Raw genomic sequence first — 25702 nt, 5'->3', positions numbered from 1 at the left:
CGAGAGGGAGAGAAGCAGTGGGATCCGTCCTGCGGGCTCTGCTTCTGGGGCCGCTGGATGAGGGAGACTGCAAAGCCCCTGGAAGGATGCGTAGGAGTCGGGGTTCTTCCGTGGCTGATGGCTTGTGGCGAGAAAATTCCTGTCAGATCGTAATGTCCACGTCTCTAAGGAAAGGAGACCATTAGTGTACATAACCACACAGGGTCTTTTAAAGCCCTGTACCTGTCTACTTATTTGCTGAATGTATAAATGAAACACTGCCTTTCTGGCTAACTGATCACCTTGGAAATGCAACTATTATTTTTGAATCGGGAGGTAGACTCTTTAAATATTAGTCCTTGTGTACTCTGGACACAGCTGTGTTGTGTGTAGGTGTTTGTTTAGTTTTAGAAGGATGATAGCATTCCGTGATTGAGATGGCAACCTTCTGAGAAGCCAGTGGAGAAAACTGAACAAAGTGGCATTAGGAGGTCAGGCTGCCTATTACGAATGAAAGTCTGAATTTTCTGCTTGGTTTTTAAACAGAACTTATCACATTAATATAAAGGCCTGAGTGGCTCTAGTGAAATGTGGTTGGTAGTAAAGTACACATTTGTCCTTGGGTTATGATTTCACAGGTCAGAATTAAAATCAGAATATAGCCTAACGTACTTGTAGGAAAAAAAATAGCCCCATAAAAAGAGAGCCTTTTAAAGATTTGTCTGTGTTTGATTAAGCTACGAACAACCCACAACTCTCCAGAAGGGCTAGTTCTTTGGTTTTGGAATTGGGCCTTGTCCTCCGAATAGAGGCTTACTTTTTATAACTTAACTCAAATTGTTTTGGCTCAAAAGTTAGCAAAATCAATGATGTTAATTATTTTAACCTTTGTGTGCCCCTCCTAGCGGTGGCGGGCAGAGGATTGGGTGTTAATGCACAAAAGTCAGTTGGCTGTAAAGGGCGGTGCAGACGGTCTTCATTTCAGCCTGCCTGTGTGCATTTCTTCTCTCCTTGTGTTTGCAAAGGAAAGGTATTGAAAATGCAGGAGAGAACTCTCCATGGGCATACTCTGGGGATTGAATATTAAGCAGTTTCTGAAATGATTCAAAGGGTTTCACCAAATGTTTTAGCATGGAAGAATGAACAGCCTCTAATGAGGGCTAATTAGCTAACCGAAGATTTGAATAATTTAAAACGTTCGATTTTCATTTAAACTTTATTAAAGCCGCCTGATATGAATGCAACTAGGAATTTTGGATAAATAATTTATAGAAGAATGATTTCTTTTATGTAGATGGTAGCATAGGTTTGAGTTGAAATGTGAGCCTAGCCCTTGAGAGAAATACAGAAAAACTTCTGTTGCCTGCAAATATTTGTGGGAATGGAGTATTTAAGTTTGATAGAAGTGAGAAGAAACCCTTTTGATTTTTCAATTTTTATTTTAAACTTAATGTGTAACAAGTAGGTTAATTTACCAGAAAGGTGAATACTATCTCAGCCAGCTATATGTGATCTTGTATAGAGCCTTAGAGCCATCATTTGGTACCTCAGCTCTCTTTATAAATTGCTATGATATAGACAGAAGAGGAGACAGAGGTGAATTCAGAGACAAATTTCACCATGAAAATAAAAATGAAATTATAACAACAGCTAACGTTTATAGTCCCGTGATGGGCAGTATTTGATATCCTTTACACACATTAACTCAATCTTCAGAACAACCCTAGGAAATTAGGTGCTATTATTGTCACCACTTTATAGAGGAGGAAACTGAGGTCCAGGAGGGTTATGTAGAGCCAGTAAATTGGCCCTGAATTCCATACTCTTATGCTTCCATCACGTTCCCAGTTGTCCTGGGTATGAGGCTAGTGGGGAGGGTGCAGACAGCTTTGCCCTTTCCTGGTTCGTGTGGCCCTTCTGACTTGGGTGGTCATGACTTCGGCAAGAAACGTGCTGTTGACAGCGTGTGCACAAACTTTTTGTCCAGGCTGTATCTGGGAATGTGTGTTAGGAATTAAGATGTTTCTCCACAATTCCACTTTTGTGGGTGTAATTTTGCCTTTTCTTCTTTTGGTGAACTGCCCCCCACACCCCCTGAAAAAAGAGAGAGAAAATAAATTGAGTTAATTATCATTATATATTAATAGGAGAAATGAAAACAAAAGCCCAGTGTTCGTAAGCCTATGAAAACTGTTTTTGCAGGCTTTCTGGTGAAATGTTCTTGCTTATAACTTAAGATGTAATGATTTCTGCATAGAATTCTCCTAAAAACTTAGAATACTCTTTAGCTTTTCAAAGATGGTATAGGTTTCTACTTTCTTCCTCCTTTCTCCTTCCTTCCATCCTAACCTTGCAGAAATAACGTAGGATTGTTCAGGGCCACTTTTTCCATTCTCTGTTTTGAACACAGCTTTAGGTGTCTGCTTGTGTGTGTGTGTACACCTGCGTACATAACCAGGCGTGCTACACAGTATACGTGATGAGGAAATAGACATGTCTGTATACACTCACCGGTTGATTCTTAATTCTGTGACCCACTAGGATCAACTTTTACTTTCAGGATATCGATTTATTAAATACTTGCTGGTTTGACCTCATAGGCATTCGCAGTGGGTAGTCAATCTCTGCTCTTCATAAGGACAAATAGTCACTTAGTTCTTTCAACTTGAGATAAGCCCAGTGAAAATGCAAGATTCAACTGAGGTGCTGAGGACTCCGTTAGCACTAACCAGGCTAGTCCTACCCAGGCAGCCTAAGAGAAGGATCCACTGGGCTGTGAGAGTCCAGTGAGTAGCTGCTTGCCGTCCAAGTGCTTTGTTCGCCAAGGCACCACAGGGCGGCTTCATTATTTTGTTTGAAGTAGATCCCTGAGACATCAGATGTTCTCATTTGTAAGTTCACAAACACATTCCAAAGCCAAAAGTAAATGACTTTTATTTAGGCACGGCTTAACACACCTTTGTGCATAAAAAAAGAGAAAGAAAAAAGACTCTTGACACATTTTTATGGGAAGTGAAAAAAAAGCATAACTTAGAAGTTGTAAGTGGTTGAAAATCACTATAGGAGAAACTTGACCTTTAGGTGGGATAGATTTTGGTGCAGAGCACTGTGCTAATGCTTTTAGGAAGACACAGATATGTAAAGAAGGAAGTGAAAACAAACAACAGTACAAGGAAATATACGACAAAACCTGTAAGTGTACATACTAAAAATCCAAGAAAGGAAGACAGATTACTGCCCAGGGTGATAAAGACTTCATAGAGTGATGTTTAAACTGACTTTTGAAGGGTGTGTAAGAGCAAAGGGTGTATTTTATGATCTCTGTGAGGACAAGTATTGCCTGTTTTTGCTTACCACTGTATCCCTGCACCCAGCACAGTGCCTGGCATAGAGATGGTGTTCAGGAAATTTTAGCTGAATGAATGAGTGAAGAAGGAAAGAAGGAAAGGATGATTTCCATGTTTGGGAATAGCGAGATTCTGTTTGGTGAGGCAAAACACTTGAACTGCAGAGAGGTCACAGGTGAGGCTGGACACGTGGTTGGGGACTGGATTATGGAAAGCCATTTGGATCTCAGTTCTGCTGGTTTATGAATGACAGGGAGACTGAGCAGAGCCCTGCTTTAGGACTAGTACTCCCGTGGCTGGGAGGTGGGCGGAGGGAGGGAGTGGTCTGTTAGGCTATGGCAAGATTGGATTATGGTTGTAGCAATGGGAACAGAAAGTCCAAGTGGAGGAGAGGCTAGAAAGGATGGACTGACTGTATTTGGGACTGACCAGATGAGGGGTTTGGGAATTGAAAGTAAATTCAAGGTTTCTGGTTTGGATGATTGGGAGAAAGTGACACCTTAAAGTAGACCATGTGTCTAAGTTAGAAGGAGGAGTTGCCTTTTTCTTGCTCTGTTTTATTTTGGAGATGGGGAGGCAAAGTAAAAAGGGGAGATCTATAATGAAAATAAAAAAAGAGTCTTTGTCTTCTGTGATCTTTAAGCGGAAAATAGACAATGCCTGCCCTGGATGTTTAGGTATTTACTTGTTTAAAATCTGGGGAGGTGGGTGAGGCAGCTGATCTCAAGTTCCTTTCTGGCTCACTGACTTGGGCTTAAGTGTGGAATTCATTATTTCTTTAAAATTTCTTTTTAAGGTTTAGTTTCAATTTATATTACAAAAGTTGGTTTTATTAATCAACTAAATACTTCCAGGACCACCGAAGACTCAGATGTTGAATGAGAACCATCAAAAAAAATTGCACTATTTATTAAAGCACATAATATTCCCAGTCCTTGACAACTTGGAAACACCTGGTAAAGGATCACAGTTATTTGTAAGTGACAGTAAATTCCTTTATGGACAATAGTTTATGTGAACTATAGTTTTTGAATAAAGTGTTTCATTTATTAATTTAATATTTTGATCTTCAAGATGTTCACAAACTATTGATGAAGGATTTGTTAGTTTGGACTTCTTTTGTTATAAAATTTAATTCTGAGAACCAGAAAAGATGGTGTATTTCAAATTTGCTCTTCTTGATGGATCTACTCTAATCCTGCATTTTTCCAGTTTTGTCTGGGAATATGGCATTTCAGTGAGACAGTTTCTACAAAGAGTTGGAAAATTCCATCTTAGAATATCAAAGCAGTCTGTGATTTCTGTAAACCTTTCTAAAATGAATCCACGCTTCTGCCTTCTTAAAGAATTTACCGATTATGATTTGCTTTTTTTCCTGTAATACTCAGGCTCTAGTATTATGAATCCGTTGGTTGCACAGTTTCACTGTAATTCAAGGATAGTTTTAGGAGCCCCTGAGAAATGAAGGGCTCTCTGCTTATGTAGCAGAAGGTGCCTGTTGGCTAAACATCTTTTGTCTTTTAGTGGTTTTAATTTATTCAGTGAGTTTTGTTGGTAAATGACTTTTATGAGTTGAGTCCTTTCTAGGTGCTCCTCTCTTATTGTTAGGTTAGCTTTTGACATTACTATCAATGTACCAGCCAGTAATAGCTGCCTCCTGCCTACGGTCTGTCTGATGAGTCTAATATACTATGGACATAGAAACCAGATATCACATTTTATTAATTAGCCTTTGGTAGAGAATAAAACCATATAGACTGAGACTGAGACTGTCATAAACATCGCTAAAGGGCATGGGTTTGTGGCAGACTTTAGAAGAGGCAATGTGACTTTGTTTTTTGGTATACTTGTAATTTTCACTGATGTTCCAGCTTGAGGTTTCTGAATCGGGGATCCTTGTGTAACCAATTTCTTATTCTACACGTTTCTTTTCCTTTTAAGAGAATGTGGAGTTATAATATAGCATTTATATTAGTCCTGGTAATCAAATTATTGATCCTCTGCAGCTGAATTAATCTGAAATGCTAAAAACATTTTACCTTTTTTCTAACTGTGAGATAAAGTTTTCCTTTAACCCTTTTTGGGTTAAAAAGTTCTCCTCTAGGACTCTTTGAATGGTGGGCTTGGAAAATAGTGCCTTTCTGCCCTTCCTGTTCTGCTGGACCCTTTCACTAGTGTCAGATGTTGTGCTTTATTCCATGTGCCCCAAAGCAGATTGCTCGCAGCTCTAGAAAGCCCGGAAGGAAAGGTTTAGGATGATGTTAACTTGGTAAAACTGTCAGACAGAACTGAAGGGGCCCCTAAGCAAAAAGGAGTTGGGGTGATGCATAGTTGGTGTGAGTCTTTTTAGATTGAGGGTTACTTCTGGAGCAGGTCACATTTGGAGCAAGCTCATAATAAAGATGCAGGTGGTAGAGGAGACTGGGGATGGGCACTCCCAGCCTCTCCCTTCACCAGAGAGGTGGGCCATCTCGCCATTTGACATCCCCCTCATTGTCATTTCCTTCTTAGGTTGTTTTTGTCAATTTTGTCTATTTAGTCCAATTCTGTATCCAAAGCTAGTGAAATGTGACGTCTGGCATCTCGCCCCACATAAGTTCTTATGGAGCTTATAGTCCAGTGGGCCTTAGGGAAGCTGTTAATCAAGTATTCAGACGTAAGACTATCTGTAAATTCTTTGAAGGAAAGACCTACCATTCTCTGGAAGCACGTAGGGTTGGAACCTGGCCTGCAGGGTGGAGATAGGGTATAGGCGTGTGTGTGTGTGTGTGTGTATGTGTGTGTGTGTGTGGTGGCAGGGGAGAGATGGGAAAGAATTCCCTGAAGAAGTGTGACAGGAGCTGAGACCTGAAGGTTAAGTGGGTGTTAATGAGGCCAGGGAGGGTAATGTGCCAAAGGCCTGAGGCAGGAATGAAAAAATAGCTTGGTTGGAGCTTGCTGGTTGGAGCTTGCTAGTACTAAAATGGGGAAATGTGCAAAATGAGGCCCCAGAGAGAGAGAGGTAGTGGCTGTGCCACCCTGGGCCTCACAGATAAGTCTAAGGTTTTGGTTTTAATTCCAAAAGCTTAGAAAGGTAATGCGATCATTGCTGGGTTTTAGAGTAATTATTTTCCTTTTCAGGGCCTCACTTGTTATATGACATGTGAGGAGGGCTAGTCTTTTATGTACAAAGGATCAGTCACCATTCTGTTTTCTGCTGAAGTCACATGCATACTGTCTGCATAGCCCTCTTGCCTTCAATACCTGCCATTAAATAGAGGGGTTAATTTACACTGCTTGAGAATGTTTCTGTGGGAGTGAATTTTAATCTTGCCAGTGCATTCCTGAAGAAGTCTTCTTTTGTTTTCATTAATCTGAGACTCAAGGGGATGCTTTATTAATTGACTTGCTCCAAAGAGGGAAGTCACAGAATTGCAGACCCTGATGCTGAAGGTTCCTTGGTATCATCTGGTTTGTTTTTTGGCTTTAAGGCAAAGTGACAACACTAACCCATTTTATGGGAGTGGCAGCTGAAGCCTTAGGTGGGCCCGCGGCTTGCCCCAGGCTAATAAGGTAAAGAAAGAAAGAAAGAAAAGAAAGAAAGAAAGTTAATAAGTGGAGGAGGGTTCCTCCTATTTCCAGCATTGTGTATCTGGCCTTCCCTAAAAATGTGGATAACATACCAAAGGACAGGAGTGAGAGTTGATACTGGGGGTCTCTCTTTCCTTTGTGATCTCAACAAATGTCAAACTTTATGCCTGGAAGTAAACAGTAGGGGTGCTGAGGTTCCTACCTTGTGAAGCCTCTTTCCAGATAGTGAGTTTGTTCTCCAGCTGTGGAGAAAGCATAGTGAATTTCAGGGAGAAAGCTGGGAGATTCTTCCCCTTCTCTGAGGAGACGCTCCGAGGGAAATACCTTTTGTACCCAGACCCAATGCACTGAGAGGGCAGAGCGCATCAAACAGGGCGAGCAGCCCTTGAGGAACGTTCGTACTGTTGAATGGGTTTATCCAATGTGGATCACTAGAGTCATAGGCAACCTAGATTCTATTTTGTGTATAATAACAGTCCATTATATATAATGGCTAGGAATGTGGTATGATAGGATAATATAAAATAATACAACATAATTCAAGATAATGTAATATGATAACTGGAAAGAACCTTAGAAGCCATCTAATTCAGAAGTTTCATTTGATAGATGAGGATGTGGGGTCTTAGAGAGACTAAGACATCAGCCCGGGGACACTGAGTAATCAAGCTGGGACTAGAACCCATTGATTCGCAGTGGTCTTTAGTTTTCTGTCAGATTCTGTGTGACTCACGTGGAGCTGGGACGCTCCTTAGATGTGCGGCCTCTCTTCCCTAGGAAATTGACGTCAACGTGACTTCGTTTTGTTATACTTGAGCAAAAACTCGGACGTGTACTTTGATCTTAGATTAGTGTTTGCTGAGCATTTGAGGCCTTTTTAAAATTTGATCGTTGTGAGTTTCAGCCAGGTACAGGGTCTTTATCACCAGACTGGAGGGGTGCTGATAATATTCCAGTCACAGGGAGAATATTAGCAGAGTGTGTAGCCCAGAGGGCTGTGCTGGTTAATTTCACCAAGATTTTGCACATATGTTCGTGCACGCACACACACACACACACACATCTCACTGTGCCTTGGAGGATACATCTGTCTTAGCATTTATCAATGGTTATTATGTTTGCTTGTCTGTCCCTGGGTGGTGAGCTCCTTGTGGGTAGGGACTGGTGGTCAGCAGGCTTTCAGTAATATGAATGAGTGACTAGATGAAACATGTCAGCAGTGCTGGTAAAAAAAAATTTGAAGTGTTGGCATGCCTTATAGTGATCTTATGAAACTTTTTCATCTAATTTTTTTGTATTGTTAACACTGATTAATATGACAGCTTATAGTGCCTTGCTCAAGAGTAGGTCGTCATAAATTTTGTTAAATGCGTATTGCTCACACTATAGTTTCTTTTTGCTGAGGAGCTGAAAATTTTCAGATGAAACTTCTGATCCGTAGAATAAGGTACAATGGTGCTTTAAACAATGATTCCTCTGGGAATGGACCTCCTTAAATTAGAGTTTGTTAGAAAAACCAAACAAAATAATGGTATGGCATAAACTTCATAAATCTTGTGAGAGGAGCTAGACATACTGGGTATAACAGAAGGGCTTCTAGGCCCAACTTCTTTTTCCCTTAGGAGCTGTGGGTAGTGGGCGACTCTGGTCAACATTGGCTCTGATCCTTGGACTCCCATTCCTTGGTCCTTTCCAGAAGATGACCCTCTTCTCCATTCCCTTCCCTCTTTCCTTTCAAAACAGGGAAGACTTCGCTTTTAGCTGTTTACACTTACTGAATAAAGAGACCGATTGACTGATTTTCCCTTATTAATTTATTAGTTTCATTCTAGCTATTGACCCAGCATTTGCCAACCTTACAAGGGGAAATTTACAAATAGGTAAGGGAGATTTATTCAGTTGTTCATTCATGTATTCATTTGGAGGGGAAGCTCAGGTTACCCTGAAATAATAAAATAATATATCCATGGTTTTTCTTGCCCAGATGAGGTGAGCTTCACACTTCCTCCCCCATCCTAGAAAAACTGGGGGCCCTTGTTTGACTGTGGCTCTAGAGGCCTCTTCCTGGGAATTGCCAGAATGGAGAAGACACTAGCTGTGTCGCTGCCCTCAGGTTTCTTTATTGTGACTCAGCAGGGCTTATCTCTGCCCCTTGTCCTCTCCTTTTTCACTGTCCCCAGGTTGATGAGCTTCCCTTTCTGCTCTTCTACTCTGAGTCCAAGAGTACTCAGCTCTTCTGCTGAGTAGAAGAGCTTCTCTACTACTCTGCTCTCCTGCCTCGGTTCCAAGCTGCCCAAGTGTTTATTTTATACTTTCTAGCATATTTGACTTATTTCAATTGATTTTTGTATTTCAGTATTTCCCTCTGGCTAATGATCTGGCTTGTAAATATGTTTCCATTTTCGCCACCTCGGTGAGGAAGATTCTTACAAAGAAGCATGTTGCCGGAAGGTGTTTTCTGTATTCCTGGTGCTTTGTTATACCTGAGTCAGTGATAACCTAGCATGGTGTGAGCAACTGTGACCAATTTTTTCAGTGCTGTTGACATTTTCAGAAATGTATTTAGCTTGTTAGAAAACTATATCTATATATAAAATATATAAAACTATATGATTATATGTACATATATATTCTTAGAACTGTAAGCACTATGAGGAAAGGATATATAAAATGACCTTAAGATAGAGTCTGTTGGGTTTATATTTGTCTGTGACAATACGACTTTTTAAGACCTGTGCAAAGTTTTTGACTGAAATTCTTGGTGTGGCTTAAAAACCATGCCTCCTTTGGTGGGCTGTAAAAACTGGCCCATTGAGCTTCAAGATATTGTGAGGTGAGAAACCCTCTGGGTTTAGATTGCTTGTTTTTCTTCTACCCTTAACCTGGAACTGTGGCCCAGATACAGAGAGGTCAACCTCTTTCATTGTAGCTATTTGATGCTCTCATAGCAACTTGTCTCTTTGTGGGACAGTAAAGGGGAGTGGGGACTAGGTCCTCTTCCATTTTTCCATCCTCTACTGTTCCAGGTCCCAAACTGGCTTTTTGGAAATATGACCCCCTTGAATAAAGGGGGACAAGAATTACCAGGGCCTGATCTCACTGTTGGGAAACAAGTGGGCCCCTGAAAGCGTAGGACATTGTCATTAAACATTTCATCTTACTCGTGGTGCTTGGTAATTTCTCCAGTTATTTTAAATAGTTTTTCTATTTATTTATATTCCTTTAGCTGTTTAATAGTTTTATTTATTTATTTATTTATTTATTTATTTATTTATTTATTTATTAATCTTGATCAGTGCTATCTGAGCCAAAATGATGGAAATGTTCAGTGTCTTCATTCTCCAGTTTGTTAGCCATTGACTTTTTATCATGTGGCTTTTTAACTCTTGAGATGGGCTAATATGATGGGAGAGCTAAAATTTTAATTTACTTAATTTTAAATCTAAATAGCCACATGTGCCCAGTGGCTACCATGTTGGAGAGTACAGATCAACTTAAGGACAAAGTCTGTATTTGGTTGACTTTTTCTTATATTGTTGGATTATACTGATGTATATTCATGGTGTTTGGTGAAATAGGTGTGTTTGTTAACCATGTTGCTACACATAACTAACCAAGCTGTGTTAGAAACTGTACAGCTTTGAGTTAGACATTGAAGTTGGCTATAATGGTTAGTAAGAAACTGGAATTAGATAACCTGGATTCTTTATGCTTTCCTGAATTTTTTTACAAAGTGATTTAAACAAGCTGAAATAATTATAACTAAAAATTCCAGATTCACCTTAAAATTTAATGTGTCAATATTCATGTTCAAGAAGGAAAAAAACAAAGTATATTAGTCAAGAGTTGCTTCCAATAACCCAAGGACAAGGAAATTTCTGTGGGAGAAATAGGGCTGCCTTAATCAGTGCTGGCGGGTGCTTCTTTGTGCAGTCTTTTCATTTTGGTTCTTGTGCATGGATTACTGTCAAGTCTTGAACTGTTAAGTCATCAGGTGTTACAGGCATATTTCATTTTGGATTCACGAGTATTTTGTTTATACTTAGAACACAGCATCACACTGGGGGCTTTAGAAGTAAGCCAAGCACCTTTAACTTCAAATTGTTACAGCTTTCCTTTTTTGGCAACTCTGTTCTTACTCTCATGAAGCCACTGTGCAGGGACAGCTAACTGTGGTGTTACCTTGAATATAAGGTCCAAAATATTATCAGCTGGTTTAACATGGATAAAATACATACGTTTAGTACTCTTTCCTGAAGTAAGGCAAGTGGGTATTGGCAGATTTGATGTAGTGTAGTGGCATGTCTGTGATAGTGTAATTTGGGTAGCTGAAAAAGATCAGATGAATCCTTCAAAATAACGTTCTTTTGGGGATGCTTTTTTTTTTTTGAAATGTGTTGATATTTAGTAAACTTATAGCCCAGGCTAAATTGAATTTGGGCATCAATGAGCAAAATATTTATAATGAAGACTCATTTATTGAAGTCTGATATTATGTGGAGGACGTTCTCCTAAGCATATTAGGTATGAGCAAAGGCCCTGAGTGAGGAGCTTACACTGTCATTGATCAGGTAGGTTCTGATTCACAGTATATGCTAGTACGTGTCATAGGCCAAAAGAGTGGCTCAGATGGGAAGTTTTGGGAACTTTGAGGCAAGGGTGGTCAGTGTTCCCTGAAGGTGACTGGAAAGGCTTTATGGAGAAGGTAGGGCTTGAACTGGGTTTTGAGAAAGCCAAAGAGTGGTAGAAAGAGAAAAGGAGGGCACTCCAGGCAAGGACACCAATATGAGAGGCTGGGATTAAAAATATGCATGGAGTATCTGGGGACGAGGCATGGACATATTTGCTGGAATGAAGATTCCACATGGGGCCTATTAGAAGAGAAGATCAGCCTGGAAACTTGGGGTGTGATGGGTAGAGCTTTGATTTCTGAGCCAAGGAATTGTCCTGAAGGGAGTAAAGAGCCATTAAACATTTTTGAACAGTGGGAGGATATGTGAGAAGTGAGATTTTATGAAGATTAATTTCTCGAGTGGAATACAGATCAGTTGGGCAGGAGAGAGAGAGAATTGAAGCACTAAAGATGTGAGATGAAGATCTGGACTTCTGATGCTAAAGCAGAAACAGAAAAGGAAGAGGTGACTTAGAGTAGTAGCTTCTGTGTCTGAGTGACTGGGAGAAGCAAACTGTTTCCAGTCTGGAGGAAAAACGGACTGAGTTTTAGACATTCTGAGTTCCAGGTGATGGAAGGGAGCAGATGCGAAGTAGATGGGAGATCCAGCAGACAGTTGAAGATGGAAAAGACTGACGCTGGGTCTCAGGGTAGGAGCTGTATGTTTTCCATAGTCTTATCGTTTAATTCACTACCACAGATGATCTGCAGGCTGATGTCTGTATCCTGGAGAAGTGAAGGGATGGAGAGAGGGAGACGAGTCAGTGTGTTGCATGAAACAGAAAGTTCAAGGAGAATGAAACAGAAAAAAAGACCACTGGCTCTAAAATACTTAACTGAGAGTGAGGTGTGAGTGGAATAGTTAGAATTGGAACTTAAGAGGACAGGAGCTTTATAACTAAGGAATTGACAACTAAAACCAGGGCGTGTAGGCCACCTATGTGTTTTGTTTATGTTGGTTCTTTCATTGCCTGCTTTTCAGTCCTTTTACTTCATGCCCTGGGAGGGAGATAAAAGGAGGTAGAACTTAAAACTGTCCAAATAGTTCCCCATTGAGAGACTGGTTATAGTAACTGGAGGGCACTGGCAGGGAGAAACCATTTGTCATTTGGATTGCTATGTATCAATTATATACTGACCCTTATTCCCGAAGATAATTACAACCTGAGTACAGCTTTAATGAAAATAAAAAAATGAGCATTGATGTTACTGAAAATTATATATTTTACTAAATACTACTTAAAAAAATCTCAGTTTCTATGCAGATTTTGGACCTCTGAACTTGGCAATGGTGTACAGATACTGCTGTAAACTAAACAAGAAACTAAAAGTGAGTATTGTGGTGATGTTTATATTTTGGTATTAAAAATTTAACCTGTGAAATCTAACCAGTGGGATTGCTGTGCACACACCGTTCAGTCAGGTAATCTTGATCTTCGGACATTTATGTGAGGAGTTCACCTAGAAGCTGAAATTGATCTCCCTGATTACCCCACAAAGGACATGTTAACCTCTTTCATTTTTCAGGATCAATGGAAATATGAGCTGAACGAAGTCACTGGAATAGTGATCTAAGAAAGAAAGCACAAATCCTTTCAGGTTGCTGTTCTTGAGTCTATCAAATTCCCTCCTAGGATGATTTTTCTGAGCCCTTCAGGTCGGCTTCTGGATGCTGTTACCAGGCATTGCAGGGGGCTGGCTCGTCACTGCACGGCAGGAGCTCTGGAACATAAGCTATCTCTGTCTGATCGAGATTGAAATTTTTGCCTGGTTCTTGACTATCATCTCTATAGAGTTAACAGCCAAGTGAGATGGATCAACTAGCGGTGACAGAGCATGGACTTTACCTGTTATGACAGAATTTGGGTCATACAGTCACTGTTCATTCATATTTTTGATTTTACATGTGGCTTTTTTTCCTTCTTAAATTCCAAGCATATATGAGGAAAAGTGACACCTGTACTCCTAGTTCTGGTAAACTTATTTCATCACATAGAAAGACAATTTTCTTTTTCTCTCAAATTTCTAAATGGGGATCTTAAATATAATGTTTCAGTTTGGAAGGTGAAATCTACCTCTTAAGAATAGCCACTAAATTATACTGCTCAAGTAGTTTAATCTTTCTGCTGGGTAAAATGTTACTGGTGTGACATAGTACAGTACCTTGTACATATTGCCTTCTTAGTAATAATTTTTTGATTTGATTTTTATTGTACTTAGGTATAAAAGACAGTCTATCATGGAGAATTTCTTGTAAAATACAAATGCACCATTTTTTTGCCATTGATCTCAAAATGCTAAATGGACATGGAATAATCCCAAAGAGAGTTTTTTTTTAAGTAAAAAATCATATAAGATCTGTTGCAATCAACTTTTTAAGGAATTAATTTCCAAAGTATTGTCTGACTTGGAAAGATGTAGTATGTATATTCCTTTAACTAAACCAATTTACATCTTTCAGAAAAGAAGTTACTATCATTCAAAAAATAAGTTGAAATTTTTGTAATCACCAAGGAAGCAAATAATATCCTCAAAAGGATTTAATAAAAAATATTAAATGGACTTTAAATGGATGAATTAACAAGGAATTTGAAGGATTCATAAATAATTAAAATCTATTTCTTCCTTTTGAGGACCTGGGAATTTCTTCCCTTTCCTGATTAGTCCTGTTAGTGTGTAGTTGGTATGAACTGGGTATTATAATCAACAGTGTGAGACCCGTCTGCTCTCTAGGAGCGACCAAAGAGAAAGGAAGCATTTTTAGGAAAACATAGTTTCTGGTCTGACTCAGTGTTCTACTTACAACAATTACTTGAGTCGATGGATTGAAGTAAGACTATTTTTCTACCACGTTCTGTATTGAACAGAATGAGTAAGGGTATACAAGGACGTGTTTCGACTTGTTTTCATTTGCAAAACTTTCTTTCAACATTATCAAAATTTATTACAGTTCAGACAGTCCCCTCAGTTCATTTCAGTGATCAGGTGATCAGATGGATGCCTGGAATGAACGACAGTTTTAGCTTTAGTACAATTAGTGGGCCCCTTGTTACTTGCTGAGGGAATGAATTTTAAGTGTTAACCGGTCATGGGTTATCTCAGTGAAGTATACCAAGCAGAATGTCTTTATTAAGAGCCGAGGACTGACTTCACCGATTCAAGGCTGCAGTCACTTCAACCTTGTGGACTCTCAGTTCCTTCAGCTCTGAAATAGGGATCATAGAGCTCTCACAGAGAGGTGGCTAGGATTGTATGTATAGAGGTTAGAAAATATATGTAAAATTTGTGTAAGAAGGCTTTGTAAATTTCGAAGTCCTATACAAGAGAAAGTTACTCAGGTAACCTTTGTGAATTCTGATAGGAAATACAATGAAGACAGTTCTTCAACAAGTTTATGAACACTTTCTCTGCCTCACAGCTCTCGTTTCCATACGAGAAAGCTGGCCTGTATAATTTCAGGAATCTAAATGACCATTTAGTCCAGCCTCCTGATTTCATAGGTGCAGAAAGGGAGGTCCAGGAGAGGCATGTGACTTGCCCATGGCTGCAAGGTAAATGTGGGGCCAGATTTCAAGGCCTTGGCTGCATTGTTCATGCTCTTCTCTCCACCTCCTCCGGGAGCTGCAGCCTCTGGTTTCTCATCCTCCTGTGCTCCCCACAGCATTGCCCTAACCTCACCTTGCAGTCCCATGGTGGTCTCAAAGCCTCTCTGCCTCTTTTTTTTTTTTTCACTCCAGTGTCTATTCCTGCCACTCCCACTGCTTTGCTTCCAGGAACTCCAGGCTTTCCGATTTTGGATGTACCTGCCTTGTTACGCATCCCCAACATTGTCTCTCTTGTGTAATCCTCAGACCTTCAGTCTCCCTATTTTTTTAGGCTATCAGCTCCCTTCTGATGTCTCTTGTCTGCAGCCCACAGTCACTCATTTTGTTAAGACCTTTGGGCACCTTACTCCCATGCCTTTTGTCTTGCTCACCTTGACAACTCCCACCCTTGGCGTCTTCCCAGTGGGTGATTTCATTCACTAACTTACTGATTGACGGAAGATTGCAGTATCCCTGCCACTCCCAACCTTGCACTTTACCCTGAACCATGTCGCTGCTCTACACAATGGCGTGTGACACCCAGTCTGACGGGAATGCCCTTCCCCTCTGACTTGATAACGCTTCATCCTTTAAGACCTTGTTCAGGCACCACCACTTCTAGGAAGCATCTCTTTGTGCTTCTGGACAGGGCTGGAAGGTTGGAGGTGCCTCCTTTGTTTTCCCATAATTCTTTGTGCAGATACCTATTATTGATGGGTTATGAGTTTAATTTTATTTGAAATTATAATTTCAATTATAATTTGCAGTTTTCAGTTGCATCTATCTTTTTCACTGGACTATGAGCCCCAGAGGATGGAGGCATGCTTTATATTTTTGTGTTCCCAGGTGTCCAGCACAGGGCCACTAAGCACACAGAAATTTCTGTTGACCTTGTCATGATCCCCATGACTTTCAGATCCTCTTTTATCCTTTTGCCTCTAAGGTTTCAGAATAGCCTGCCTTCGGCTTGTGGACATCCTGACAACGTACCGACTTCTTCATCATTTGCTACCCCACCTTTGCCTTCCTTACTCTACTGAAACTGCTCTAGTGACATTGTAAACGCCAAACCTGGTGGCACTTACTTGCTCCTCAGACTTCTTTACTTCTCTGAATAATTAGCACTATTTTCACAAATAAAACTTCTTAGGATTCTTCTATATGATTTCGTAACACTTTTAGGTGCATTTTATTTTCTACTTTAGAAATTTTTATGTCTTCCAATTAAGCTTTCATGATTTTTTTCTCCTTTATTTGATACCTTATATAGATAGGTATTATTTTGCAGTACATTCTATTTCAACCCGAAATTTTGTATTTTTTTATATGTGAAAAGGTTTGTTATTCAAGTTGACTATTTGAGGTGGTGATTTATTGCTGTTTTTCCTGTGTGTGTCAGTATTCTGTTCCCAATGGCCTTCATTTTAATTATGTGAATTAAAATGGAAAATTATCCATCAAACACCTGTGTAGATTAAAAAACCAAAAACAGAAACCACTGTCAACAACCTTTTTTCTTATTTTAAGCTATACTTTAAAAAGTGTAAGTATTAAGAGTTATACAGTCATGGGTTGTAGTCTGCTATTTCTGGTCAATAATTACCATCATAAAGGAATCAGTCAAAGAAGGAAGAGTTATTGAAGTGAGAACAATTTGTAATACTGTGTATGTTGTTTAAGTTGAAAATGTCATCAGTGATTGATGGCCTAGGCCAAGAATTGTTAATCTGGTATTTCAAGGAATCCACAAACTCCTGAAATTGTATATAAAATTTTGTGTGTATTTACATTTTTCTTCTGAGGGGATTCATAACTTTTTAATAGGTTCTGAAAGGGATTTTTGGCACAGGCAGTGCTCCTGGACCAGAATATAAGAGTGTCTAAAAGAGAAGACTGTATTAATAAAAGACAAAGTAGTGGTATTTTGAAAAGCAGGACGCCTTCTTCAAGGTTAATCAGTTAAGGAAAATCTTTCAATTACTGATTCAATAATTTGAAAGTTCTATGAACATAATGTAATTGAACTGAAATAATATTCCTAAAATAATCAATGCAATTTTAACTGTTGATGTCACTTTTCCTGAGAGAAAAATGAAACTCCAGCCTGGGGGAAGAAAAGATCTAAGAGAATCACTGAAAAAAGGGGACGTTTTCTAGGGCAGTGATTTTTTTTTTTAATACCTGCTCTTATGACTCAACAGGACAATTACAGTAATCTTGGGGACTATTTTTAAAAGGCTTAAAAGAATATTGACAGAAATGTAATTTTAAACGTACAAAACATCCCACGTGGCCCTTTCAGGTTGAAAGGAGAAGGTGGGGGTGGGCATTGTGAAATGGACAATTGTATTAAAGCACTGAAAGTACCTGGCAGATGGTGGGGGCTCAGGGAATGTCCTTGTTGCTGAGTGAATCAGTGCCGTAATCCTGTCTGGTAAACCGGCACCTGCCGCGGGGTCAGGTGCTTGTACACAAGAACTCCTTTCATACAAGGATCAGACCACCCTCTTATAAACATGTTGAAGATTTCTTCATGAGGTTATCTTCTGTCTCAGGTTCATGGGCTCTGGGGGTAAGAAAAGCAAGCTACGTTCTGGGGATAGTTCATGTAATTTAAAGAGCTATCAGGGGTGTGAAAATAGCGTTAATTTCCATGGGAATGAGTGTACATAGAGTTTGCAAGGCATAAAATTCTCATGCTTGTTTAGAATCCTCGGGCAAGAAAACTCCCTTTTATAGAGAATCCCCAAATGCCTTCAACTGTATTATCAGCATGATTGAATAATCTTTATGAGCAACTTTTCTGACATTTCGACTTCCATTTTAACCAAAGGTGCCATTTCATTCATGAAACATACTGGGTTTGAAACAAAATGGACAGTAAAGAGAAACCTTTTTCTTTTTAAGGAAACTGTTCAACCTGTTTTATTTTAGCTATGAATAAAAACATAAACCATATTTTGTTTTGTGCAGCCCAAGAAAATTTTCAAGAGTATCCCTTTCCTGGGAAAGTTGGAGGTAAAACATGTAGAGGTCATGGCTGCTCACAGGAAGACCTGTTCATTGTATCGCTTTTGCAATGAGATGACCACTGATTGCTATGGAGACGCTGGTTGCTGCGGCCATTACTGGGCTAGCCTAGTCACCTGTAAGAGAATGATGCCCTGGTCACCATGGTCCCTGTGCTGTCATCTACTTAGTCTGACTACCATCACTGGCAGAGCTGGCTTGTTGAGGAAAATGCATGCGCTCTCTCTCTCTTTTTTTTTTTTTACGAAAGAGCATATTATCCAGGCTGCACTAATGTCTTTCTTAGCTCAGTCAGGCTGATGCCCACAGCTTAATACAACACCACGTTCTAACCAAATGGCTCGAAGATTTTACTTTTAAGCATGGCAACTTTGCTGAAAGGCTACCCAAAAGATCAATTTCTTTAAATTGGCCATTAACTCTTTTGTTTTTGTGTCTTGGCTTTGAGCAAAATTGCATCACCTTTTGGTTTTGAATGATTAAGGAGTTTGAAGTCTCCTGACCTAAACTGATCAAGTGCACGATCTGTGTATGTCCCTGTAATCCAAGCATAGCCTGGGCTGTTTGTGATTTGCGTGTAGCATGTCATCATTCTCTCTCTCTCTCTCTTAGTTGCCGTGGCTTGTTTTTCATTAGGAGTTGACCCTGCCCCACTAGAATGCAACCTTTCACAAAGCTTTCCTTTCTGAGATAGAAGGTGTCCGTCTGGGGTCAGTATCCTCATCTTAATTTGTGTTTTTGTATCATAGTGGTCATTGTACTTTGGTTTACAAGTACCATCAAACATTTATATGCTATGTCATATATTTGTCATGATTTATAAAAGAGTGATAGAACTTTGACTCTCACTCAGGGAAGCAATACAGGTCTGGAAATTTCCATAGGTTTGATTGTGTTAATTGATAGCTATTCAATACTAAATCTCATCTTTTAGCTATAATTTTTTTGTTAAATGAAGCACTGTAATTAAGATCACTCCGTGGGTCCTTGCTGTGCTGTGAGTGCGTCCCTAGCTAGTTATTCTCTTCCATGTGTAATAAGCCCTGGCCAATATTTTCCCCTTGTTTAGCATCAAATATTCATCAGTGAGTGCTTATGAGTCTGGAGACTAGGGTTCCGCTCCCCTTGTTACCGTGTTGCTCAGGACTGTGAGGACTGTGCTTGACACACAACAGCTACAGCATGAATTCATGCTGATAGAACCAACAGAACTTTCTTCAGCCACAGTATCCCCACTCAGACTCAGCAAACTGATTCCCTTGGGCTGCATTCAGTCCACAGACATGGTTTTTTTTTTTGAGCATGAATGCTGTTTAAAAATTCTGAATTCATGGTCAACACTGCAATTTATGAAAATGTTTATTAAATTATGGATTTCTGGCTTCTTTTAAATATTGCAGTATCTGATTATGGGCCCAGATTCCTGCTCGGTAACAGCAGGTTGGAGCTAAGTTTGCTTTGGATGGGGCATACTTTTCTGGCTTACCCACTGACCCATTTCAAATTCTCAAATGCCCCTAAGAGCATCTGAATTTGGAACCTCTGGAATAATATCATTTAAGGCAGTTGAGTTACTAAATCATTATAGGAACTTTACCTGTAGGTGTTACCACCTGCAGTGCAAGAATTTACAAACTATAATAAAGTTTTCTAAGGAATCTGGGGAAATGTGTTTTCATATCATCCTTTAAAAAGTCATATGGCATGATTTGGAGTTCCTAAAAGAATTTGAATGTCTTTCGGGACTACCTGACCAGATGGGCAGTGTTTCAGGATCCGTATAGAACATTTGCAGGGTGGGACCGGCCTTAGTTTCATGCAGTCCCTCTCTGAAATTTAGCAGGATCTTAGCATAGTGCATTTTAGCACGTGGCCCTTGAACCGGCAGCATCAGCGTTAATTACCCAGAACTTGTTAGAGATGCAAATCCTTGGATCCTTTCCTGCTCAATCAGAAACCCTAGGGGTGAGACCCAGTAACTGGCATTTTAATAAGCCCTCAGGTGACTCCAAACCAATCTGTTAAGAGGATGAAATATAATACGATAATATAATAATACAATTTAGGTTGGTATTTAGTTTGTCTTTCATTTCTGTAAAGTTTTCATATTTTTGACCAATTCAACATAAGAATTATTTAAATTTTGAGCCATGAAACTTGTGATGGCCTTATAATTGAGAACTGAGGTTTACGCAAGCTCAGTGAGAGAGTTCTGGATTTCTCCCGTCTGCCACACTTGCTGAGAGCACTCAGCTCTCTGATCTGACCTGGGAGACATTGACCAAGTGTGGTAAGCAAGGCCCTCCCTGGCTCCAGGCTTATGTTCTCTTGCTAAAAGAGAGACACAGCATGCTGGTTATATTGCAGCCTTGCCCGGGACCTCTGGATTGGGAGTCACTCCATCTGGTCCAACTGGACCCCTCTGGTACGGTTCCACTGCTTTGAGAAATGATGCAATGCAGCAAGTGACCAATAAACATACTGTTGTTATTATTACAGAGGGCTGGCTGTGTCCACTTAGGTTAAGAAGACTCAGAAGCCTATGTACTCCAGTTTCCAGATAGAAATCTAAAGTATAGCGTGGATACTGGCTGCATGTTAAAATTCGTCATGAGTCAGGTGCAGCCTTGCTACAGAGCAGGCGGATATTCCAGGGGTCGTCGCAGTATTCCTTCCGTGCCATCCTCCCCTTTATACTTAGGACTATATTCATTTGTTTTACCAATTTCTAACTTTACTTTGCAATAGTTTACAATTGTACATAGTGTTTTTGTAATCTCTAAGCTTAGCTTTTCAGGTAAAGCAAAAAGAATCTGTGCTAGAGCAGGGAGCAAACGTTAAGCTAGAAGCAGTGGTCTGACTTTGTAGGTCGTCTCCACGAAGGGCTTGGCCGGCGCACCAGCCCGTAGAGGAGACAGGCCAGGCGAGGAAGAGGCAGCTGTCCAACTGGGAGGCATGAAGTTCTCCTGACACTGGGCAGAACTTGAGAACATGCCTACTGGGCTCATTTATGAAACAGAGTCCTATTGTCTGCAGACTGTACCTTCTTTTTTTTTGCACAGAAAGTTCTTCCATGAAAAGCTCTGGAAGGATGAACCGTTTTAGCCATCAGTGTCTCCAGTGGATCCTGTTGTTTCTTCTAGCGTGTTTTGGTGTGTACTAGGTAGTTTTTTGTTTGTTTTGTTTTTAAGTGAGGGAAGTGTTTAATACCCTGAAGGAAAAAAACATGAGAAAGCGTTTGTGCGTATCAACCCAATCATATAAAGCAGCAGCTAAACAATTGGCAGAAATGTTTTGTTATCCTTGAAATTTTTCATTCTAATAGCAGAATATCTCCTCTGTCGAGCAGTGTTGCTGCTGTAAGGCTGCAGCGAGCTGACCCCTGAGAAGGAGGCCTGGCTGTGGCAAGCACGGAAATTAGGACTAGGCTTGTAATAGCTAAGGTTTTTCTCTGTTATCATTCACTTTGAATTGGTTTTGATTCCTGGAGTGAGAACTCAGCTCTCTGTGATCGGACTTAGGAGAGCTGGCCAAGCTTCTCTGAGCAGAAGATCATTTCTTGACTGTAGTGCTTTTGGGACTTCACTGAGAAAAAGACTTGAGTGCCAAAACATCCAGGCAAGGAAAATGCTAGGAGCTTTGAAAATTTTCCAAAAAGTCAATGAGAAAACTCTCATTTAAAAAAGTCAATTATTGTAACATACAGTACAGTGACTATAGTTAATAGCACTGTATTGTATGTTTATGAAAGTTGCTAAGAGAGTGAATTCTAAAAGTTCTCATCACAAGGAAAAGATTTTTGTAGCTACGTGTGGTGAGAAGTTTTTTTAAAAAGTCAATTCTGTTTCCATTCTGTAGGCAGCTTCTAAAAGGAGATCTTTTAAAATAGTTAAAATTTCTAGGTTGATTTTGTGAAGAATATTCTTCACAAATGTTATGTGATTTCTGAAAGCTTATGAAGGTAAAAAAATAACTAAAGTCCTTAAATTTTTAATTTGTATTACATTTCCTTTAGAAAATGTACAGGTATACAGTGAAAAGAAAGTTTCCTTCAGAATTCAGTCCTCCAGCTTCATGGTTCCCGTTGCCGGATGGTTTTCTGCATTCCATGTACTTTAGAATTAGAGAGAAAAACAAAAAACAAGCAGACACAAAAAGTTCAATAACAAACCAACAATAAAGACCATTGGTGATAAAAGAACAGCAATACGAGTTTGTCAATCTGTTGGTGAGTGATTGTGAAATAAATTTAATTCCACATTATTAAATAGTTTGTTATGAAACCTAAACTCTTAGTAGAAAAAGAGCATCCAAACATATAATCCGAACTTCAAGGTAGACTGTTGGTATTTTCTTCCCAACAGATGTTTTTGGGAGCCAGGAAATAGAACTAGTGAGCGTCTGGGAGCCAGAAGAGCCGAGTCCTTGTGTTCCACCTGATTTACGTTAGTGGGGGGCCTGGCCACTGGAAGTCATTCTTCAGGTGGTTTTGGATTTAGAGACAGTAAAAGATGCTTAGTTCTTAAGAGCCTTGATTGTCCTTTTAATAAATCAGACCCAACTTATTGATGGAGATCAGTCACTGGCAGAGACAAACAAACAAGAAATGTCCAGCACTACGTTGAGAAAGCAAGTAGCCAAGTGTCAGCACCACTGACAGCAGCCTTGAGGTCTTTAGATAACTTCTATGCATTGACTGAACTGAGTTAAATAAAACGGACTCTTAAACTTTATTTCATAGAGGTATTTTAGTAAGCTTGCCTGGAAATAAGGACTTCGGTAAATAAGAGACCCGCTTTGAGGCAAACACTTATTTTTTGAAGTTTAATTTAAAAGAGCAATGTTATTTTCAGAACGTGATTCTTGGTTATCAAAGAAATGCCTGACTTCCGGTAGTAAGGGTTTCCAGGCTCACAGCCGAGATACATATAGCTACATTTTCTGTGGTTACATGTTAAAGCCAGAATGTTGCAGTTTCGAGTTAGACTAGACTTCAGAGTTTTGGAAGAGTTTCTTTTTCTTGCAGAAAGTGGCAGGGTAAATAAAGACATGCAGTTGAGTTCTTACATTTTTAAAGGGGCTCTAAAAGTAGATATTCTGTGGGTTGTGGTCGATGTGTAAGGTATAAAAAGCTGTTTTTATAGTCAGTGTGAATTTATTGATAAGTACTAAAATGTACTTATTTGTCGAAGTAGTGTAACAGTTTCAAAATATGAGGAAATTGAACAGATTTTGAAATGCATCACATTCCCATTGTTCTATGTTTATTTGGGTTTTGATTAATAATTGCATTTCATTTTAACAGATCTTTTTATTTGTACCTTCTTGTCATGCTTAGCATGTATACAAACTACCATGTTGCTTATTTTGAATTCAGTTGAATACTCAAGCATGCAGAGTGTTGCCTGGCATATAGCATCTTGTGCTTAAGAACTGTTTGAATCTGTGGATTTAATATATGGCTATGTGTTAAGATGTTTGCTGATAAAATCTTTGTGATATACTCTTTGGTGATGTAATCCATCTTTTCCCATTAACCATTTATTTTCAGATAATTAAAAGGGAATTTTTATAGAGCATTATAGAAAGAAAATATTAATATTGCTACTCTAGTTAATATAGACATTTAAAAAATTTTGGACAGGAAAACAGATTGGTTGACACATTTAAAAAAATGGCATAATATGCAAAGTATAGATAACTTTTCTGGGAGTGGGTATGATATGTAGGGAATGAAAAAGGACGAATAGACTTTATATATAAGATCAAGAATAAAGATTCAGAAATGGTTCTTGCTAATAAAGATGCCAGTAATTTAATTATTTCCCACTGTATCAGTCTCCTTTCTTGGAGAAAAACATATTTGTTCTCTTGTTAATTCTTGTATCATGATTGGGCTGTAAACAGTCTGAACTAGTAAGCCTCTATCTTGTGATACTTTTGTACAAATGCCGTAGAAATTAAAGTTGAAAGTTGTTACGTTTCACTGATTGCAGCACATCTTTGAAAGTTAAAGAGAAGACTTTCTGCATATTGCAACATTGTCTGTCTGGTTCCACTAACTCTTTTCATCCCCTCTTTTTAGTCATACAGTTTATCAAGAAAGAAAATAGTTCACTACACCTGTTTTGACCAACGGAAAAGAGCCAATGCAGCGTTTTTGATGGGTGCCTATGCTGTAAGTACTTTCTTCATGATTATTTTCTACATTCGGGCCAATGGGATGCAGACGCTGTCAAGTACAATCCAGACCACTTTCCCAGTGGAACTGGGAGATGGTGAAGATTATTAGCAGCTTAGGAATTGATCCGGGATGGAAAGTGTGGACCAGTACCGATGGACTGTTTGTGCTAGGGTTTTATTTTCCAGTGGCTGATGAGAGAATCTTGGAACTGCAGTGTGTGGCTTGGATTCTTGTTGTGTAGGTGTTTTAATAAAAAAGGATACCCAGGAAGGATATTTACAGGAAAATATATATATAATGGAAGATTATTAAAGGCTGTTGAAGGTCTCCTTTTCTTGGATAAGAGGAAATCCTTGATTGGGGAGGATTATTATCATCAATCCACTTACTCATCAATACATGTGTTTGCAATAAGCAAACTGAACGTAAATCCTGCATGTATTACAACTTCCCTAATTACTAGACACGACTTTTTGAAAGTAATTTTGATTAGAAATTTGGTTCCCTGTAAGCGCTAAAATGTACATGTGAGTTCCGCATAAGCGTGTGACACAATTTTGGTGTGAATATTTCTAGAATTTTCTGCATATCCTGGGGTTGGGCGGGCGGGGGAGAGGTCTTCCCTTTTTCCTTTTCCCTCTCATCCCCCGGGAGGGTCTGCGCTTCTCTGAAGCCTGGAAGCGCACTGCTGTGTGACCTTCCGTGGGCCTCCTTCTGAAGACCTTGACGGAAGGAGGTACCAACATCAGACTCTGCCACATCAAACCAAAAGCTCTCGGGGAGAAAGCCCAGCTCTGTTGTTGGAAAGAGCATCAGCTGCAGGGCGTAGGCTGAGCACAATGGCAGGCTGACAGCCGGACTGCGGCCCAGGCTTCATTTCCGGGATGGAGAGGTGCACTTCTGCCTACCTTTGCTCACGATGTGGCTCTGGTGAAGCCTTGGGCTGCCCTTGTGGTGCTTTCCTTTCTGGCTCCGTGGACAGCATGCTGTAGTACTTGGAATCGTGACTAAGAATCAGAAACACCTTTTCTTCATCCTGAAGTGGCTCTGGGAGGATGGGTAAGCCACTCTGCCTTTCTTAGCTTTACTTAGTTTCCTAATCTGTAAAATGAGAGGGTTAGATGTAATGACCTCTAAGCTTCCTTCCAGTTCTGAGGGTGCTAGGATCATTTGTAGCGCCAGCCAGGCTCTTGCTTTTATTTTTTAAGAGCCCACACAAAAAGCTGGCTGTTGGCATGAAGGTTCAACTAAGTGCTGGTAAGCTGAATTAGGCAGGCATGCTCATTTTCACTTTACTTTGATGAATACCATTCACTTGAAGCTGATAATTGACACT

General features: G+C 39.7%; 1 protein-coding gene across 11 annotated transcripts in view; it reads left to right on the top strand.

Annotated features, from left to right (window-relative positions):
- Positions 1-25702, top strand: part of CDC14A (cell division cycle 14A) — a 145928-nt gene that overhangs the window by 11183 nt on the left and 109043 nt on the right. For 9 of the 11 annotated variants that reach the window (XM_072968120.1, XM_006197366.4, XM_072968119.1 and 6 more), the window contains 2 exons: positions 12823-12898; positions 24268-24360. In XM_072968120.1, coding sequence (XP_072824221.1) covers positions 12823-12898; positions 24268-24360 — 169 coding nt within the window. The remainder of the gene's footprint in view (positions 1-12822; positions 12899-24267; positions 24361-25702) is intronic. The other 2 variants (XM_072968122.1, XM_072968124.1) reach the window with 1 other exon arrangement.

The sequence above is a fragment of the Vicugna pacos genome, chromosome 9 (genome assembly GCF_048564905.1).
Source record: "Vicugna pacos chromosome 9, VicPac4, whole genome shotgun sequence".
NCBI lineage: Eukaryota > Metazoa > Chordata > Mammalia > Artiodactyla > Camelidae > Vicugna > Vicugna pacos.
This window is presented reverse-complemented; position numbering and strand designations above follow the sequence as displayed.